Below are 21,471 nucleotides of genomic sequence, written 5' to 3' on the forward strand. Positions count from 1 at the left end.
TGTGAATGGAAGGCGAGGCTTGAATCCGAGTTGCCTCTGCAGCCGATGATAAGGTTTCAATATGAGACTCAGACTTAAATTAATCACTTCAGTTCTGCTCTCTTCAGTCTCTGACGAAAAAACTTTGTAGCTGTGTTGACAGGCGTGTACGCATTCTAATGCTCTGGCTGGGGGCACAGTTGCCATGGAAACCAATATTTCTGCCTCACCTGATAAAGAGGCAGCGATCCCCTTTGTGAAAGGCGAACAAGATGAGGGATAAGTATGGAAGGACAAGAGGCACCTTCCATGACTTTTACGTTTTCATACATTAATGATTAGCGTATCTGTTTCTTCCTAGTTCTTCTGTTATATGAAATCTTTAAAAAAGAATTTACAATTTATTTGATGAGCGACTTTTAATAGTCAGTTTTTACCTTATGATAATCACCAAAATAAAATCAGAGCATTCTTCTCTTTTTATTTAGCAATTGTATGTTGCTATTGCTGCATTACAATATGTAGATTAGCCCATTTAGATCTCATTCAAGCTGTAATCAAATCTGTCAACACAACAACTTCTGCAAGACAAAAAAATCCCAGGTTTTGTTTTGTTTTGTTTTGGGAACATCTTGGCCTAGATGAAAACGCATAGTGTGCAATCTGCATGATGAGGAACACTATGTTCTTTGGGCTGAGGTTGAAAATCAGAAATCCCTGGAGAGTCCCAGTTTTCCAAGCAGGCACATTTACACATTGAAACTGGTCTGAGTGCCAAGACCTGTTCAGAGAGTAGAGGGACTGTAATGAGAGGAGGTGTGGAGAGAGAGGTGGTAGAGGAGCAGAGAGCAAAAGCTGGTCTAAATTTTATTGTGTTCGGTTATTTTTATTCTAAGTCAAGTCAAAGTTAAGTCAGCATAATATTCCATACTGAACCACATGAAATTTAGATCTGAACATGTCAATTCAGAACAAATATTTTGGTCTGGTGAAGCCAAAATGAGACGAAGAAAGTGTTCATTTCCACTGGTATACCTTGCAGTATAGCCAAACTTATAAAGTTAGTTGATCCATTCAGACCAGCATCACAGTACTCTGTGCCCACTTAGACCAGTAGATTATCCATTTGTTTTTAATTGGTTTTGGATGTTTGTTTACAAGATAAATTAACATTCTGAACTTTATTATTGGCTTTCTTCCTGGACAGGGATTAAAGCTTATCCTAGATATAAACATGTTTACTGGTATAGTGCACCCAGTTAGAGTAGAGGAAGATTTGCCCAATTAGTTGAATAAATTGCATCTAATTTTCAATTATTGACCATCTTTTAAAATATTTCATAGACCATGAATTTTTATTTGAAAGGGTCTGAACAGGCTTTGTGCTCATCCATTTTAACCTCAGTGGGTAATAATTTGTAGAGGCAACAATGCCCCAGTGTCCCTGACCTCTCTTCTGCGCTGATATTCGGTTCTAACGAAAGAGGCGGCATTATCATCACTGTGTCGAGCAGATGAAATACAGCCTCACTGTAGAGCATATTTTAGAATGTCACCTGTGGCACATCAGCCCATAGTGTTGTCAGGAGTCGAGTCTGCTTCAAAGCTTCTGCGCTGCATTAACTGATCAAAGACGCTAATCCCCCAATAAGCATTCAATATTTATGTGTTAAAGTACAGGCTGATCCATAACAGAACTCGCTGGCATTAGAACTGGCATAAACAAAAGGCTTTATACTGCAGGCTGAGATATGACGTGCGCATTCTTTTGCAGCACATCTGACTTATTTCACCACTGACAACCAAAATATGGGATAAAGTTGAAAACACGGGGACCAGGCCATCAGCAGAGGATACTATTTAAATTAAACTCACCTTTCACGTTAAGATAATGCAGTATCGTGTGACAATGTCAGACACAATTTCCAATAAACACTGATTATTCTCCTAGTTCTAGTACAAAGAAGTTGAACACTAATGTCTAATGTATGAAAGAGCAGAATTTGAAGGAGCCTAATTAAAATAATTGATGGAATCAATCGTCATAATGCATTAATTCTTCTCCCATTTCAGTCGGCGTGTCTCTTCGTAAGTTGTCTTTATAAGACACTTATGCAGTGGAGGTCAGACACTAATTAATGAATAGTAGCCTGAGGGCGCTACACGTAACTCATCCCATTAAGAATACAGAACCTATGAAACAGAATGTAATTTGTCTCTTAAAGATAATTTTACTGGCAGAGCTAAAATAAGACCTTAATTTGGACACTGGCCTGTTTCCTTTCAAACAGGAAGAGCTGGAGAATAAGACTGAGAACAGACAACTTTCCTTTTTGTGTGCAGAATGTGTGGTCACGACTCAGGTCCAGAGAAGTTACCTGTTATTTTCTATCTTCAGGTGTACATGAAAGAGAACAAGAGAACACTGATGTTAAATAGAATGAGACAGCATTTCCTAATATCATTAAGTTGTATTTAAGTCATTTGGAAAAATCTTTTAACAAATGATTTAATTTTAAATGGAGACTGAAATTTCACACAGAAGTTGGCATCTTACTACCATGTCGACGACAACACAACAAAGTTAAATGTACCCTCTGGAGTCACTGAAACATGAATATATGAAATATGCAAATGTTTAATATCCTTACTGCACATATAGTATGTGCCATCGTTTGTTTTGTTGAGCAAGAAATGCAGCAATGCACCAGCAAAGGCAGTGAAGAAGACGACTGATACCAAGTAAACATGGATGTAAATGATAATGAATTTCTACTTTCAAGAAAAATCAGCCTTGATAATGTTTTATGAGGAAGGAAATGCCCTCAACACATTTGTTAGACCTCAAGGATGAGTGCGGTGTGTTTTGACTAGAAACACTGAATGCAAACAGAAATTTTATTTGTGCACAAGAAAACTCCACAGGGCAAAAAAAATCTGGTTCTTCCTACTGAAAATTTGAAAACCTGACAAGCAAGCACAAGCAAAAACGTCTTAAAATGCTTCTTAAAAGTGAGTTTTAACTCCTAGTCATGATCAAAATCCTGCTGCACTCCTGTAAGTAAAGCTGCTGATGTTTCTGTTCATTTAAAACTCTCACAAAAAGTCCTCTGGAGTTTCTGATGGTCAGTGGAGCCACAGTGTAAAAGTAGTAAGACACAACTATTTAAGAACCTAAATACGGTACAGTATGTAATGGCTGATCTTTCAGTGCAAGAACAACCTTGTAGGATATACAGTACATCCACTTCAAGCCCTAAACTCAACTATACTGTAATACACTGTCATGAACTCCTGTACCTGAACTCTGTCCTTTTCTCCTTTTCACCCCACACCTTGTCATCTCCTGTCCCTCTCCTGTCCTCTCTTCTTTCCTCTTCTATCCTCGTCTCCTCCTCCATCATCTCTCCTTTCACGCACCCACTGGCCTCCTCTCTCCTCTGCCCTGTCCTCTCTGCTCTGTCCTCGCCTGTCTACCCCCCCCTCCGTCAATGGTGGTGGCTGACAGTGACTTTGCATCCAAAATGAAAAACAGGCAGATGGGCTCGTCAGGTGGGATGAACATAACCAAGAGCACAAGCATCAGCGGCGACATGTGTAACCTGGAGAAGACGGACGGCAGCCAGTCGGACACGGCGGTTGGCACGGTAGGCACTGACGACAAGAAGAGGCGCTCCAGCATTGGTGCCAAAATGCAGGCCATGGTTGGCATGTCGCGCAAGAGCCGGAGCACCTCTCAGCTCAGCCAAACAGGTAGGGCATCTACGTGCACAGCCTGTGTGCTGTATGTGTGTTCACATGTGCATCTGTCCTGTGGCCTCTTGTTGTGTCTGTGTGGGTTTCTGTCCTCAGTGTTGAGATCTAATGCTGCTGCTTTCTCTTCTCCAGTTCTTCCTTCTCCTCACTTTTTTTTTTTTCATCTAGAAGGGACTCTGGACACTGCAGAGTAATTTCCAGGTGGTGAAGACTACAGCATGACTTTTTCTCACCTTTTTCTCTCTTATTTTCTAGGTAACAGCTCTCCTGGAAATTCCTCTTCCTCGCCCTGCCTCCCTTTTTTCTTTCACTCCTTTTCTATTACACCACTGCAGTTGTGTTTTCATGCATATTGCTGATGATTGTGCTTCTGCGATACTAATTTGTCATTTCATTTTGGAAAATGTGTTATTGCTGTAACAGCTTTGCATTTCTGCCGTTGATGAGCTCAGCTGCGTGTAGCAGGTCACGTTTTGTCACCTTTCTGGTGTTGTGATGCTGTGTTGCCTGTGATTTGAGAACGTACAACACTACTTCAAACTGTGGGCGTCTGCAGTTGTTTGTGTTTGTTTCTTTGAGTGCGTGTGAGAATGTGTGCACATGCAAGATATAGACAAGAAGGGGTGTGTTGTGTTGGTGTTTTTGAACCTATTTTCCCTCGGCTGAATGCAGGAACATGTATTTTTCTGCAGTGGAAAAGATTACACTTTGCAGAGCACGGGGCTATTATTTTTCTTCTCTCTCCAGAGAGTTTTTTTTTCTATCCTACTTTCTTCTCAAAAGCGCTCAGTAACTATTTCTGAACTGCTTTAGCTGGTGCCAGACTGTGTGAAAACCAGCCTAGCAGGTGGCGTGCCCATTCATCTCGTCTCTTCAACCTTAAAATGGTCAATAATCACTTCTACCCATCAGCACTTTCTGTCCAGATCTGAGTAGATAGCATGGCACAGGGGACAGAGGGACGCATGTAGAAAGGGATGGATGTTGAGGTGAGATGAGTGAGAGTGAAGCGAGGCGGTGCGCTCACGTGGCACTGCGCCGCCTCCCCAGACTCGTGGCTGGACTGGCACATGGGCCACTACCTTACGGATGTGAGTTAATAATTTCTACTTATTTGTCATATTAATCGTGTCACTATGTCAGTCAGTACATTTTGTTGCATTTAAACGAGGCTTTATTAGAAGAGATGGATGTCAGTTCTGTGAATACTAAGTATTATGTTGTTGTTATGTTATGTTGCTGAGTAGCATCACTATTCTAGAGTTTACTGACCAAAAAAAAACAACAAAAAAACAGCTAACATTTGTTCAGATTTTTATTTTGGGGTACCCATTTGAGACAGTTTCACACAATCACAGGAACAACATCACAGTAAGTTACACACACATGCACACACTCAGGCCCAGGCAGCTTGAATCTCCTAGAGCTATCAATATTTCACTCAGTTCTTCTGAGTGCATCAGACGGAGTTTGTGAGAGTGTGCGTGCATCTGCCTTTCAATATTTGAGAGCTGTATTTGGTTCTGCACCAGCGCCAACGCTGCCAAGCTGCCTCCTGCCCTACTTTGTAGTGCACTATCCTGAGAGGCTCATCGCCTGCTAGGAGGGTGCATTCAAAGGATGGTCGACTTTAAGAGGCTGCTCGGCAGTTTGTGCGAGCTGCCAAAGGCTGGTGGGGGGATGGGCAGATCAGCCAGGCAGCACGACTGTGGCTTTGACAAACACAGGTTAGTCAGATGGAAATGGATGTGCTCCCAGGTGGCCACCGTGAATAGTGCGTACACTGTTTGCACCTCGTGGTTTGAACTGATGGTTGTGTCCTCTCAGGCCTCTGTGGATTTTTCAGGAAATACAAATATCACTTTGTCTTAATAAACGTTTGTCTGACTGTGATGAAGGAAGCGTGCTTTGTACATAAGGCCCTAAGTCAATAACAGGACCTGACACTGAGTGCAAGAGGGCAGCACAGAGCAAAAACAACAACCAAGGGAGAGTGGACTTTACAGTATGTGGCCTCCTATGTGTGCATTTAGTGCATTCAGCTAGGCTTCCAGCAAACGAAGACATGGTTTAATTGTTATTTTTATTATTAAATTCTTTAATTAAACAGGTGGGCTCATTAAGATTAGGCTTTTTCAAGAGAGACGTGCACAAAAAACACGGACACGCAAATACATAAGTACAAGCTTTTAAAATGTTCCAGTGAAATAAGAGACTGTAACGTTGTGTCTTCTGGACTTCACTCAGTGAGGAAAGTATCACCTGTTATGGAGTGCAATGTGACGCATGGAGTCAAGAGGCTTTAATGTGGCGGGAGAGACAAATTTTAGATTGAGCGGCAGTCTTTCACCTAGCAGAAGAGAATCATGATGTGTTTCTATATAAAAATCAAATTTTTTCTTTCAGTTTTCAGCTACTTTGGATTTGATTTTGACAATTTTCAAAAATTACTCTAAATATAATGAAAATAATGTTAGTTATGCTTGTGCGCATTTTGGGGTGTTCAGCAGTCATCTAGTCCCTGGAACATTATTATTTAAGCCCGGCAGAGAGCCAGTTTGTTCTCCATACACCCCAAACCAAACTGCTGCTACTCAGACTTTCCTGACCAAACTGTAACACTCCAAACTTATTGACCTGCTCATTGAAAATCAATTTCCATACATCTATCTTGTATACTTCCCTTCTGATTGGCATGTGAAACAAAACCTTTTTTCTAACTATTAATTCCAATGTATTTACTATCTGTGCTGCATATTCTCAGAGGGGAGGCTGTCATAAAAAAAATATGCTGATGAAGATGTTATCAGCAGTTAACAGAATTAACCTGCTGTTCAGATTTCCATTTCATTATTACTGTGAATCACACACACAAATATTGTGTTCATCCTTCATTTATTACAATGCACTGAAAGGTTATTCTACCTAAAAACATTGCAAAACCTTTTTTTAATGCTTTGAAAACTCTTGTTTACGACATTGTTTATGAACTTGCTGTTCTTGATAGTTGGAAGGAATATGTATCACATCACCCAATGCTTGGTGGTTTGCACTGGCATGAAAAACTCCACGTTATTGGACCTTTAACAGTGTGTGGCACTGTGTAAAATGCCACAGTATTTATTATGCCATTTGCTCAGGAAACACAATTCTTTGACTTCTTCCAGCAGCTTTTTTGGACTGTAATGCAGAGAGGGATTTGCAGTGTGCGCATTCATCCAAAAAAAATGAAAATAAAAATGAGCTTCCTGCTCTGCACTGTATAGAGCACTCTGTTCCTTTACGTGAATTATTCAGGATTATTTGAGTTCCCTTTGTAGGAAGAATACTAATTCTCTTTCCACTCTGTCCAGTATACATATCAAGAAGGCAGCTCTTTCACTACAGTGAAGTATTTCTTCGCCCTTTTTACCTCATGAAGAAGAGGAATGGGAGGGCTGGCTCTCTTTCACAGCACTGAAAAAAAAAATTAAGCAATTTTTTTTCTGCCATTTTACAACACAGCAAGTCGCATTATACCAAATAATCCATTTCTGTAGTTTTACCTCAAAATGGCCTCTGTCTAAGAGTCCCGATGGTGTCCCAGAAACATTATGCATAACAAGCTTTACAACTCAATGCCAGCCTCTGACTATTAAAGCTAAGGAGGTGAATGGTGCAGGAAATAGAGGAAATTGGGCCTTAATAGGCAAAAACAGGCGAGACTGCCCGCAGTGATATAGAAATAAGAAAAAGATGGAATCAGTGGGGAGGATTCTGAGTATGTGGTATAATACACTCTCAGCTTCCCGTTCCCCTGGGTGCAGCCTTGAGTATTCTAGCGTGATTCTCCTTACGTCCTACTTTTCTCTATCTGACCCTGAAAGAAACTCATCATTTGGATCCGATGTAACACTCTCTGAGCTTAAATTTCTCTCTGAGAGATGAAGATTACTTGTTTTTTTTTTTTATTACCAGGATGGTTTTTAAATGTGGGTGTTGGCGTATGATCCCATAAATTTGGCTTTAAAAGTAACCTGTGAGTAACCTGTCACGTCATTGTCCTACTTTTACTGATAAGATAAGAAACGAGTCACATGTTTCCAGGTGTTTTGTTGGTGAATTTAAAACTTTACTAAGAGTTAAATGTTCCCTCAGTGAAAGAGAGAGCATTTATACCACCTTACTTACTAATTCCGCACTATCCAAATGTATGCAGAAGAGAGAACAATGCGTTGGCTGCCCCCTCCTTTCTTTGCTTCTCTCTCACCTACACCAGATACTGACGTAGTTTTGGACCTCCAAAGTTCTCAGACAGACTGTTTTGTATGAGGTAAAATAGCTGAACTTTGAGCTTTCAGCCGAGGTAATTTGTCTTCTGTGTTGAGCTGGGTGCCTGTCTCAGCAGCTCCTCCTATTGCTGAGACTGCTAATTAATCTCCTAGGGGGCCGGAGCAGACATGCTGCTCTCAGGATGATGCATGAAAGGAACACAGCAGCACAGGCACAACCGAGGCTGAGGGACACCGGCGCCCTTCTGCTTTCTCCCCACCATTCTTTCTACCTTACCTCTTACTGAGTGGACACTTGTATGTCCCTATCATTATGTCCCTTCTCCGTTTTCTTCTTCATGTTCTCATTTCACCTTCACTTCTCTCCTTCCCTTCTCCCACAAGATTTACAGTATCCTTTCCTGTCTGTCTTTCCCTCTGCTGCTCCTTCTCCTCCAGTTCTTTCTCTCCATCTCTATTACAGCAATCCACAAGAGGACTTGTGGCTGTTAATCAGCCTGAGCTCTCAGATGAGCCAGCTCTGCAGTGACCTGAATATGTGTGGATACACTGTAGGAGTGGTGCTGCTTTTATAAGTTTTGCAATTCTATAAATGGATCCACTGCAATATACCAGGAATAATTCTGGTCAGCACTAAGACCAGTAACCTACATGCACCTAGAAGAATAGAAAATGCTTCAGAGCGTCCACAGATTTTTTTCTCTTGCATTCACTGTGGGGGTTCAGCTGGAAGTGAAGTTTGTCTGTTGCTGTTGTTTTCCGAGCCCACTGAAGTTGACCGCAGCAGTTTTCCAGAATTATTTGTTGTATGCCACAATTATAGTGTGGTGTTAACTGCCATGTTGAGTGCTGGGATTTGGCCTAACATCTCTCTTCATCTGCCAAAGGCAGCCTGTGTTCTGATCTGTTCATTGTTCACCTTTGAGAGTGCCACTTTTAAAAATCCCAGCAAAACATCAGGGTATTGGCTACGCACAAAAGCATAACGTCTACGACTAACTTTTAACATCTGAGGTCATTGTAGGGGGCTGCTGCATGTACTTGTTTACTCTATACAGTATGGCACGGCTTCTGTTTCCATGGTCACCATACATTTTCTCAGCTTCTGTGCATCTGGAGCAGAAACACAACCACATCAGGTCAGGTGAATAGTATAAAATTAGTGAAATGAAATGAAAGTGAAATTAAGTTAAAGCAAGGTTTTTTCACCCCTTATATGACATTTATATTTCACTGTCAGGCTTCATGGTGGCAGAGCTGACTGGCACTTAAGACAAGAGTATACAGGTAAAAGTTTTGATGAAAAGAAATTAAATCTTTTTTTTTTTAATGGTACTAGTCTTACTGAGATTGCTCAATCTTTATCTGAAGTAGTTCTTTTGTAAGCTTAGCAGTAATCACTGATGACTTTATATTTATTCAAGAGCTGTGATGTGACTGTCAGAGCTGGTGGACTAAATACATTGTTTTCACACTGAGAGCAGCACACGGTGTCTCTCCAAGCAGGCGCTGTGCTTTGTGTCATCCAAGAAATTAGCCAATGTTCTTGTTTTGAAGATGCTTTTTTTCTGTTTTATGATAATTATGCTGGAGAATAATCAGCTGCAGCTGAAGTAAAGCATAAAGAAATATCATGTTATATACATGTTATATTTACAGCTTCATTTGAAAACTTCAGTCAGTTTGATTATAAAAAGATATATTTTTGGTTGGAATGTTATCAATCAGCATCTCAATGAGCTCTGTTTAAAAGCTGTTGATTCATGCTTTAAACCCTGCCATACTCCACCAGCTGCTCTGTGCTTCTTTGCCTGCAGTGTGGCTCATGTTCCTCAGCCATATGTCTCCTTTGCCTGAGTCTGAGGCTTGGACACACTTTAGGATCCACGCGTCCCACATTCATACAGTTCATTCTTTCCTGCCGTCTGAACAGGTCTAAAAATGAACTTCCACCTTGCATTTTTAGATTTAACTGCTGTTAAAAATACTACACAGACTTCCTCCTCAAATTGTCTTGTCTTCAAAAGCTGACAGCATTATTCGGTAACTGTCAGTCAAAGAGGAAGCAATGATGAGAGGCCCTACAAAAACTCTGCGGTCAGTTTAGTCATGGATCATGAGCATGAGGTTTCTGCTCTTCTTAAAAACATGCTTATTTCCTCTGTGGAGTATGAGAAGTAATCATGTGTTGCAATTTTCACACACAAGATAATTTTTTTTTTTTTTTTTACAAATCACACGAGTTTGTTGTGGTTGTACGAAAAATCAGCTGGAGTGATGTCAGCAGTTTGTATCATACTTGGCAGTATTTAGATCCCCCCTCTCTCTCTCTCTCTCTCTCTCTCTCTCTCTCTCTCTCTCTCTCTCTCTCTCTCTCTCTCTCTCTCTCTCGTTAGCTCTCCATCTGTTGTAGCTTCAGTGTTTGCACCACCGAGTGAAGGGAGGCAGCCAGGGGACGGACTGTTCCAACTGCTGCACCTCCTGCATTTCATGTTTCAAATATGCCTCTCTTACCTCACACCTTCATCTGATGGTGTGAACCTTTTTCCGCGAAGGTGTGAAGTGAATGGCCGGACACAGAGTGCAAACATGTTTGGGTGTAAAGTCTTTTATTATGTATATGAAACATGAGCTGTTAAATCGCCAAGAATCATTCTTATTTATGTGCTTTCACTTACATTTCAATTGCAAACAGGACATGCAGGATTTAAAGCTATGTGAATGATTTTCTTTTTATATTAATATTCAATTCAATAGATGCCTCTGTTGATTGAACTCTGCGGTTTTATGAAGCTGTAGTTGTGCAGTTTTGTGACTCTCACTGCTCTCATTAACCAGCACCAACTTGTTTTGGTTGTTATGTTATTCAGAGTTAGGAGTTGATGAGGGCCATAGCAGAGCTAGGAGGAAGAGGAATATTGGTCTTACATTGATCTTACATCATAAATAAGTTTTATGTACAGACTGTGTCTCCTCAAAATCAATGTTCATCAGTGCTTTAATGTGTTGTAGAGTGAAACAGAGTAGTAGGCTCTGATGTGATTTTACACCTTGTTTTGTAAATTAAAGCTATTTCACTTACTAATGCTCATCGTATTTGAGCTACGCACAAGATAGGAAGCTGCACTTCCAGACGGCAGGACTGGCCTGCATCAAGGAAGGCATGAGGGAATGTAAACTGAGAGAGGAGAAAGTGTTTTCCTGTGTTTGCACTGCACTGGTGTGTGTGTCTGGGTGTGTGTGCACATTCAAGTGCTTGTAAGTGTGTGTTTGCCTACATCCGTGCGTGTGACTGTCAGACTGTCAGGGTTAGAGCCCTCCATTAAGCTGTGTTTACTGTGTGTAGGGCCAGAGTCTCTGTCTGACGCTTGGTTGGACCCGGCCTCATCAATTAGACAGACTTCCGAGGTCTTCCGGCCTTGGTCTCTGCCGCCTTCCGGGCAAATCTTGCATATGACTTCTGGGACATTGCACGCTTTTGTTGTTGCTGTAGAATTGCTGGGATTCTTCACATTCTTGCCTCTTGAGGTGCCTGTGTTTTTGAGTCCTTTGGTCACTGTCATGTAGGTTTGTCATAGTTTAGAATAAGACCAGATATGTTGCTGTAATGTTAATCTGTACTAGTCATACTGTTGTGAAATCAGAGAGTAGCCTCATCACCTAAAATGGAGATTTTCTACAACAAGGATTACCAAATCAGTTTTTCTCATAAATGGCCAGAATTAAAGATCTGAATGTACCGGTAAATACACCCCCATCAGTAAAAAATTTAAGATAAAGACCATCTGATATTGACCCATTATTCATCTTACTCATAATCCCTTGTTTTAAAGAATCTGGTCTTTGTAACCAAAGTGACACATTCTCTATAAAGAGACTAATGCAGAGATCGAGATTCTTACTTTTCTTCAAACACGATTTTGAACTTATTTGAAATTCTCTAATCTTTAAGGAACAGACTTTTTTGGGGGGGATAATTTTCTGTATTGTGACAAACAAAAGGTTTTTTTTGTCATTTCATGTGAGGTGCAAACTCTGTTTCCAGTCGTTGAACAGATTTGTGACTACTGTAATTAATTTTTAATGTTTTTTTCATCAGGTGTGCCAGTGAAAAATGTTGAGATGCCTCTCTCTCTCTCTCTCTCTCTCTCTCTTTCTCTTTCTCATTGCACAGTGGGTGGATGGTTAAGAATAAACGGTGTCATAGGTGTTAAAGTTAAAACAAGCAACACATGCCGAATGTGTTCTCAATGTCATCTACTGTCGCCACGTGTGCAATGACGCATTTTCACTGACTTAGACACGAGAGCGATTAGAGTTGGGTCATTATTTGGTCAAGCAGTTGTATGAACCACCTGTTTACTCCAAAGCAGCTAATGGGAAAAGAACAAAGTCTTTTCTTTTGGTAATTAATATCATTAGCCACTGTGATTATTCCATGTTGTAGGCTGGCTTTGTGCTACATCAGAGCATCAGCCAATTTAATTCTAATCATATTTATGATTTAACAAAGAGGCAGCAGGCAGATTTTGTTATGTAAGGATCCCACTGAAAGATTTAAAACGACACAATTGGTGGTTTTATTAACATGAGAAGTCCTAACAGTTTTGTTATTTTTGAGCGACATTACCAAAAAAAAAATCACCCTCAAAAACATGTGACTGAGCTAAGGTGATGATTAAGAGTCAGGTATTTTACTGTCAATATCTATAATGTTTGTAACTGACGTATCGTCAATACATCCATCTGTTTTGTGGAATGTCATGAAATATAAAGCTATGCCCAGATGTGAGGGCGTAGCCTTCTTGATTCTGACTAACTTCCTGCTGCTGTAGAGAGAATAATGTTCAGATTTCAGTTACTAGTGCAGCTGAGCGAAGCTGAAAAGTCTTCAGTCACTAAAAACTACAAATGTCAACCCCATGGTGGTGTTAGAGGGAAAGTTAGGGCATCACCCAAGTCAGTTGGCTTCACCCTCTTGGGAACATACACCACAGCCGCAATATTAAATCCAATGGCGCCGCGATGGCAGTTGGGTGCTCCATCGTGACGTTCAAGCTTTTTGGCTGTACCAACTTAATTGTTGCTCTCTTCCTCTTCTTCTGAACCAAAGATGTGAACCAACCATCAGAATGTTAGAATTTCCATCCCTACAGCCTCGCTGCTGTTGTGGTTATGAACCTATAAAATACATGATTATGTCAACTTCGTCTTTAAATGACCCACGTTTTTGATTCATTAAAATGTGCACATTCTGTAGATTAATGTCACCATTTGAATTATCAAAAGCTTTAATGCTGCTTACAGACCTAGCCTTCCATAAAGAAAGACTTAGAGGACCCATTAAAAATGACCCAGTTGGTTGTATTGTACCTGCGTATGTCCAGTCTCCCCCTAGCTGTGAATGTGAAGTGTTGTTTTTGGCTGTGCTGACCTAGATGAAACCTGCAAATGGACGCCGTGCATGAAGCGACTCCTTCATGGGAAGTAGGTTGCAGTGTCTCTCAGAGGGGAACTTTTGTCTCAGTGATAAGACTACAGGGAGCCGGCTATATTTATGATGGTACAGAGAAGGGCCATAATTGTCTTGTCCTGTGTCTATTCTGCCAGATAGATATTCAGAACAAAAACTCCACAGTTGCTTCTCTGGCAACATGTCAAAGCCAGAGATGTCATTTTACCAGGCTGCGGTGGTGACAGTTACCAGAGGAGCTAAAGTTTAGTTTGCAGCCATACATTTGCTTTTACCCTTCACACATCATGCCAGTAGCAGATTTATTATAGTAAGTAGCTCTTTTATTTTAAGGGACCACCTGTGAAGAAATCTTTTCTCTGAGCACTGCTGCTGTGTCTTTCAGCTCTGGACTGTGTCCACAAATGGTGGAAATAGAGTGAGAAAATGCTAATGTTTAGGTAAGTTTGATACTAACTCAAACAAAGAGCTTTTCTGATTGTTTGAAAGTAGGCTTTGTGACTGGTCAAGGGAAGCTGAACTTCACGGAACACAACAAAAGCTGTGTAACCGAAGATGAGGAAGGGTGATAGATGAAGTTTTCGGGTCGAGTATGCGACTGTGATCGTCCACTCGATTTCTCAGCAACTATGAAAACATGCCAGAATAAGCAAAGTGGATTCCTCCCAGCACAACACAGCTGTGATATTGTAGTAATGAAAGAGAGAAAACTAATGTGGCAGGTTTGAGTTAGTTTGGCACGTGAACTCTGAGTGACCGCCATGTGGCTGAAGCCCTCTCACAGAGGAGCAGGGCTGCTGGCAGAGCTAATGACAGCTTGTTTTCACTGGCACCTGTGGATAGGATGAGTAGAGGGAGGGATGGTGGGGCAGTGGATGGAGGAAAAAAGGAAAATAACCATGTTAAATAGCACAAAAGCAAGAAGAACAGCAGTGTGGGGAATAATAAAAGAAACAGCAAATGATAAAAGAAGAGTTAAAAAAAGAAAACAAAAAAGAATGGTGAGAAACAGACTGGGGAGGTGGGGGGGAGGGGGGGGGGGGGGCTCAGTATCTCTGGGTAGAGCTTGTTCACCCGCAGAGCCAGCCGAGGTGCGCCTGAGCAGCCTGCCTCTCTGATTGGTGGAGCGCAATGCAGCTCTCTCCCCTCCCCCCCTGAAGAAAGAGGTGCAGCAAGAACGTCAGACCCAGACAGCACAAGACTCAGCTACTGAAGCGACGTTTTTCTGTAGCTCTCCCTAACATGCAGTCTACAGAGCATCTAGGGACAAACTAGATGATAACACAGACCTGATCTCTTACAGCATAGCACTGTCCTCTAATACTGGGTTTAGGAATTTATAAAACAGATTAGATTTGAGGTGGTTTTTAAATCTTCACCAGTAATACCACATCTAGTGGATTCAATTCACCGCACTGAGAAGGACGGCCACCGGTCACCATGGGAAGGCAGGGGCACGATACCTCTGCTCCGGCTCCTGGGATGCGTATCCAACGTTCCCAGAGCAAGATGAGTCTGTCTGCGTCGTTTGAGGCGCTGGCTGTCTATTTCCCCTGCATGAACTCCTTCGATGAGGAGGACGAAGGTAAGACGACAACTGGGGAAATGTCAGAGTATGGACTGCTGGCCGGAGACAGCAGTGCTGCTTAAACTGAGGGATGATGGAGACAGGGGAGATGATGTGGGATTAGTGGGATGATACAGAGATATTGATTGTGGGGAGAACTGGTGCAGGCTGAAAGATGTAATTAGTTTAATTAGGGGTGTCTCAGTTAGTAAATTAATGCAATGACTGAGTGTGTAAACTCTTAATTTGATCAGCTGGAAGTTGATATCTCTGTCTGCATCTCAAGAGTAGTCAATTTACTGTCCAGGCTATTAGTTTTGTTGTGAAACAGACACACTGCTTCTGTTGCTGCTGCTGTCGCCAGTGGTGGTGTTGTTAACATGGATGCTTAATGGGACCAGTCCGTTTCCTGTTACGTGCTACATGTGCTAGTCTAACAAATGTCTCATTTTGACTTGGTGATTTTTAAATGTGACTCTGTGAATGGCAAGAAAGGATTTAGTAACTGCAGTGAATCATTGTTTAGTACCTTGTGGGCAGTGGTGTTTATTTAGCTTTATTTTGCTTACAACATTTTTCAATGACTGTCGCTTCAGATTTCCTGCCCGAGTGGTGAGAACGCCCACTGTATGTGTTTATATTTATGCCTCACAACATGCTGTAATCACTTCCTATTCTTGTGGAAGAGGATTTATTTACAGACAAATAGAACAAGAGTTCACGGATTTGCAATGCAGAAGATTTTATATATTTACTTATCTACATATTTTTGCCTGACCACACCAGCTTTTTTTAGCTGCAACTTCACGCTCACTCGTACTCACACTTCCACTGCTGGCAGCCGAGCAGCTCCACTAGACTCTGTCATTGTCTTTCCCTGTCTGGCAGGGCTGAGATTTGATGGCTGTGACCCTTTTGGTGTTGAGCCAGTTTGTCTAACCTTTAGGTTACTGTTGCTTCAAGCTTGCCAGACACTTTACAAAAGTGTTTGGCCGCCACATTCACCAAACGGTGTTGATAAGACTCTCGTCTTTGACACGTACCTCATGTGCCATTGCTTTAAATGCAGTTGTTTCTGAGTATTTTTTGTCGATAAAGCAGATACATATGCATGTGATGTACATGGGAACAGTATTTCAGAGTCATGGACTTTAAATTGAACCCTTTGCCATAGTTTGTTTATGGATATATCATGAGTTACTAGTTGCTAAGATCACCTGTTCATTGGTATTATAGTAACAGGGCTGCATATCTGTGATTTGAGTCAGCAATTTAAATACTAACATATGCATCTTATAATTTGTGCCTCAAAAGCAGGAGAAACGATTCGTTAGCTTGGAAATGGTGTGTTTTCAGTGTTCATTGATAACATCCGACTGGCCGCTGATTGGCAGCTGAGGTCTGTGAGCTGCGTTTTTTTTGCTGCAGACGTCAGAGACGACCTCTGCCGCTGCATCTCCTATTGTAATGAGTGAAGAGCAGGAAGAGGAGGCGGAGGCCAGCTGAATAACTGAGATTTCAAGGCTGAAAGGCTTCACGTCTGTTTATGCCTGGGTGAGATAGGACACAGGATCATCTCTCTTCTCCTCGCCCCCCCCCCCGCCCCGACAAGACAAGGAGAGAGAAGTCAAGCAGGCGCCACATGATGATACTGGATTAGGAACAGTGTAGTCTAAACATGATTCATCTGTTCAAACTGGGAAATTAGAAGGTAAAAGTTTTCGTTGTTTGTCATTACCCTGTATCTGGAGGTTGCAGACACTGAGCGGTAACTCAGTGTTATTATTTTCGTCTGGCTTCGCAGTGATTATCTGACCTCTGGGAAATAACATGATGCCTCATTTTGCATCAATTTGATTACAGATAAGAAAGAAGAAAATCCATTACTGTAATACATGCAGCGATCGTTAGTAACGCTCGGTTAGTTAATCTTTGACTCCACCACAGCCATGCACATAATGTCACTGGCATGTCAGAAACAAGTTTAATATGAAGTGAAGTATCTATTACACACTGTGGGTTTTAGAAGTAGTTTCTTAATGGTACATAAAATGACACATAGTGGTGATCCTGCATGTATTTGTGTGTGTGTGTGTGTCTGTGTGTCTGTGCGTGCTGATCGACAGGCACGTTCCAAGTAGAGGAGCATTCATACTATACTTTTGTGTTGGTATGTGTACGTCTCCCAGAGGCGCAGCCACGTGACGCCACACGCAGGCTGCCAGGTAGCCTGGGTGGAGATGAGCAGCAGCAGGGCTAATGGAGGAAGTCAGCTGTCGTATGGGATCAGTTAGGATGGGGGGGAGCTGACGCTCGAAGTTTGTAGGTGAAGCGTGGATTCTCTATGGCTCCCTCAGGACCCCCACGGGCACTCTGTGGTACAGACCAGAGGAAGTCTGTACATGTTGTTCTCCTCAACAGATACAGACTCACAACTCTGTAGAGCTTGCTGAACCGGTGACCCTGATTGATAGTCACAGTGAAATTGCCACAATCCTTCCCAGAATAAACTGTTCTCATATCTTAGTGTAGAGATGAATCAGAATTCACTGTTGTCTCTGGTGTATTGTTTTCCCTGTGAAGTGATTTTCTGTTACCAAATGAAGGCAGTGACATGTCAGAAATAGCCCCTGTGAATGCAACCCGCTGCATGAGTCACAAAACAATTCAGTGTCATGGACTGATAGTCTATCTCCTTCTCTCTCTTTCTGCCTCTCTCTTTCTTTGTGTGTGTCAATCTGTGTGCAGAAGCGGGAGGTAAGAAGTTGCGCAGCACTATCCAGAGGAGTACAGAGACAGGCCTGGCGGTGGAGATGAGGAGCAGGATGACTCGGCAGGCCAGCCGGGAGTCCACGGACGGCAGCATGAACAGTTACAGCTCCGAGGGAAAGTAAGAAGACGGGTGGGGGGGGGGGGGGGGGGGGGGCCTCACACTCTCAGGACAATCAACAAGCTCCTGCTCATATTTTACTGGGAGCACTTTGCAGCATGTGCACAGCAAACAATTCAAAACCTGATTTGATTACTCATTTTAAGCTTCACCTTTTCTAATCCAGCTGACATTTAACAGGCACCTGCCTGCCCTGAAGCATTGTCTTCAACCAGCATTTGTCACACTTTATCTCTGTGGTAACCAGTGTGTGTTTCACTGTTTCAGCCTCATCTTCCCCGGTGTGCGGCTCTCCTCAGATGCCCAGTTCAGTGACTTCCTGGATGGTCTGGGACCCGCCCAGCTGGTCGGACGACAGACATTGGCTACTCCACCTATGGGTGAGAACAAGAATCCCTTTATTCAATACATTTACCTTTCTTTTATATTGTAAAATATTCATACATTATATTTGTTGTTCAGGTGACATCCAGATCGGCATGGTGGAGAAGAAAGGAGCACTGGAGGTGGAGGTCATCAGAGCCCGTGGCCTTGTGGGAAAACCAGGTTCCAAGGCACTGCCAGGTAATTGAAGCTCTCACACTACCATTATTACAGGCAGTTATTGTAAATGTTAATAAACTGTGAGTAAAGTTTTCTCTCCTCTCCTCTCAGCACCATATGTAAAGGTCTACCTTTTGGAAAACGGAGTCTGCATAGCCAAAAAGAAAACAAAAGTAGCAAGAAAAACCTTGGATCCTCTTTACCAGCAGCAACTGCCGTTTGAGGAGAGTCCAGGAGGGAAGGTTTTACAGGTGAGAAAACGATTCCTTCAGACTTTGAGTTTTTAAAGTGGAAACTCATTAGTATAGCAACATTTCCACAATATTTATACTTTATACTTTTTTTCCCTGTGTTCTTCCCTGCAGGTCATCGTATGGGGCGACTATGGACGTATGGACCATAAATCATTCATGGGAGCAGTTCAGATACTGTTAGACGAGCTGGACCTGTCCAACATGGTGATTGGCTGGTTCAAGCTCTTTCCTCCTTCCTCACTGGTGGACCCTACTCTGGCCCCACTGACAAGAAGAGCTTCCCAATCCTCACTGGACAGTTTCTCTCGATCATAGCAGCGTGTGGACTGATAGCGTTGTTGTAGCAGCCAGTGTTGCGATGACAGGTCACGCCCCCCGGTTACACTGCATGCTTGATGTTGTGTCTTCTGAGCCTGTTTCTAGGGGTGCAAACGTGATCCTGTGTTTTGAGCAAAAACGTCGCGCACATTGTGCACATGGCAAAGCGTGTTGCAAGCGCCTGGCGGCCAGGATTGCCGTTGTTGTTATTTGGAGGAAGCTGGAATGAACTCCTTAGCACGAGGAATCTGTCAGTTCCAGGTTTTCATCCAATTCGAAGCCATGGGGGTCAGTACTGGGAACCGCTAAACGAGTTCTACAGAAGCCCTTTTCGAATGAAAAATAAATGTTTTGCTTTGAATTTTTTTGTTTTCTTTTTGTTTGTTTTTTTTTTTGTTTTTTCTGTTTGTTTTTTTTCTTTAAATGTCAATGTACTTGTATCTGAAGGGGGTGATAGTGTTTCTAACCAGATGCTTGGTCACGCCACGCCAACAGACCTAGCTGTGTAGATGGAGTTTTGGAGACCATCACTTTGGGTGAGGTGTGTCCCAGCTTGTATCCACACTCCCCCAGTAACCCAAAAGAAGTACCCCACATACTCTAGGTTTATGTACTGAATTAAACCGTTCTGGTAAATCACCAGGAAGACTTCAAAGTTAATCAGAGGCAATACTGAAGTGGCTACCATCAACACTCCAGAACAGACAATAACGACCCAAACCCCATGAAAAGATGTACAATCTACCATCATTCTTTCTCTGTTGATATACTGTATGAAAATTAAATGAGAAAAAAAATATTTTTTTTCCTTTTTAGTTCATTTGCATGGACACAAATTTAGCTGAATATAAAAAAAAAAGAAAATTATTTTCTTGAGGCTGCAACTTGCAAAAAAGATGAAAAATAAATAAAACAGATCAGCCATTTTCAACAATTTATATTATTTTTAAAGATAAATTTCACTAGTGCATGGTTTTCAAGGGGAGTGAATGCAACATCGTGATTTAAAAAAAAAGACATCGTTTATCATTCTTTAGACCATTCGTGAGTCTGTGTTTTGCAGACATGCAGATAAGGGAAACTTAAAGGAAACTTTTGGAGTTATTTAACAGAAAAATGTTTATGTGACAAAAAGTGATAATGAAAATAAATGTAAATTATTTATTTCATTGTAAAAAGGCTCAGGCCTTATAAAGATAAACATTATGTGCAAATTGTACATGTTTCTCTTTTTCTTCCTTGTCCCAGGGTACCTCTCATTGTACTATTCATTGCTACCATTGTTCAGTCCCCTGATATTGTCCAGATTTTAGGACTGTTGGTTATTTTACAGTTCTGTATTGTTTCAGTATGTATTTTATTTTGAATTTGATTTGTTTAACAAGCATGTTGAAAAGGATTTTCTGCAACATGGCTTGGGCACACCTTACAGTAACTCAGCATGTTTTGATAAAGATGATATTTGGAATTTTTGCAGTTTCTTGTACAGTGCATGTCAACTTCATTACTTTTCTCCCTCACTTTAAATTGAACTCTACAGAAAATTAGTTCTTGGTCTTCCACGGCCAGTTATTGAAGTTTTAACAAAAACATTCCACCCCCAAGGTCATATTTTCTTTCAGGTTTTTGAGAAAAAAAAAGTGACAAGGAAAATATTTTATATTTAATGAAGGTTTACGAAACAGTTGTGATTGCAAGTGTATTTTATTCCAGTATTGTTGACGAACATGCAAAAATAATCTGTATCAGTACAGCAAGAGGTCTATACCTAATCAAGAGGCAGCAAACATGCAAGAGGTGTGTGTTGCTGTGGTTCAATTTTACAGGCACCGTTTGTGAAGATGAGCTAATCACAAGTTCAAATAACAAGGGATATTGCCACAGAAAATGTTTTTTTTTTCTTGTTTTAATGAAAATGAAATTAATTTACTATATTTTTGTTAGTTTTATTTAAAAGCCAAGACCAGTTTATTTTTTATTTTCTATTTTTAGTAATTATAAATACTTCTCATGTCTGGGAAGTATATGAATCTTATAGTTGCAGTATGTCTGAATGAAATTGAACTGAGGCATTATTCCTTTTCCACGTGATGATAATGCGTTTTAATGTCCAAGAAAACCTTGTCGCTGTAACAGGCTACAGCATATATTTTCATTTCAGTTTTCATTGTACATACCTTTAGATGTCAGAATTTGAATAAACAAGCTACCATGAATAGGTTGATAGTCTCCTTTGGAACAGGAAGAATGCCTCACATGATGACAAAGACATATGTTATTTATCCTTTTGAATGCCTTTTAATTTTCTCTTTTTGGTGCAATGTGTTAATGCCAAGGCTATGTCTTGGTTAAGTATGGTTGAGTACAGAGATTTATGTAAGTTATTTTTCAAATTAAAAATAAAAAAATGATATTACACT

At 41.3% G+C, this 21,471-nt stretch overlaps 1 protein-coding gene across 6 annotated transcripts in view; it reads left to right on the forward strand.

Annotated features, from left to right (window-relative positions):
• The window catches only part of rims2a (regulating synaptic membrane exocytosis 2a), a 132,809-nt gene extending 111,396 nt beyond the window's left edge, over nt 1-21,413 (forward strand). For 3 of the 6 annotated variants that reach the window (XM_041044049.1, XM_041044050.1, XM_041044052.1), the window contains 6 exons: nt 3,488-3,732; nt 17,795-17,936; nt 18,204-18,316; nt 18,399-18,500; nt 18,591-18,730; nt 18,845-21,413. In XM_041044049.1, the coding sequence (XP_040899983.1) occupies nt 3,488-3,732; nt 17,795-17,936; nt 18,204-18,316; nt 18,399-18,500; nt 18,591-18,730; nt 18,845-19,048 (946 nt within the window). In that variant the 3' untranslated portion in view covers nt 19,049-21,413. Of the gene's footprint in view, nt 1-3,487; nt 3,733-14,919; nt 15,065-17,794; nt 17,937-18,203; nt 18,317-18,398; nt 18,501-18,590; nt 18,731-18,844 lie in introns of those variants that run through there. The other 3 variants (XM_041044047.1, XM_041044048.1, XM_041044053.1) reach the window with 2 other exon arrangements.
• The last annotated feature ends 58 nt before the right edge of the window (nt 21,414-21,471 follow it).

This window comes from Toxotes jaculatrix, chromosome 8 (genome assembly GCF_017976425.1).
Source record: "Toxotes jaculatrix isolate fToxJac2 chromosome 8, fToxJac2.pri, whole genome shotgun sequence".
In the NCBI taxonomy this organism is placed as follows: Eukaryota; Metazoa; Chordata; class Actinopteri; family Toxotidae; genus Toxotes; species Toxotes jaculatrix.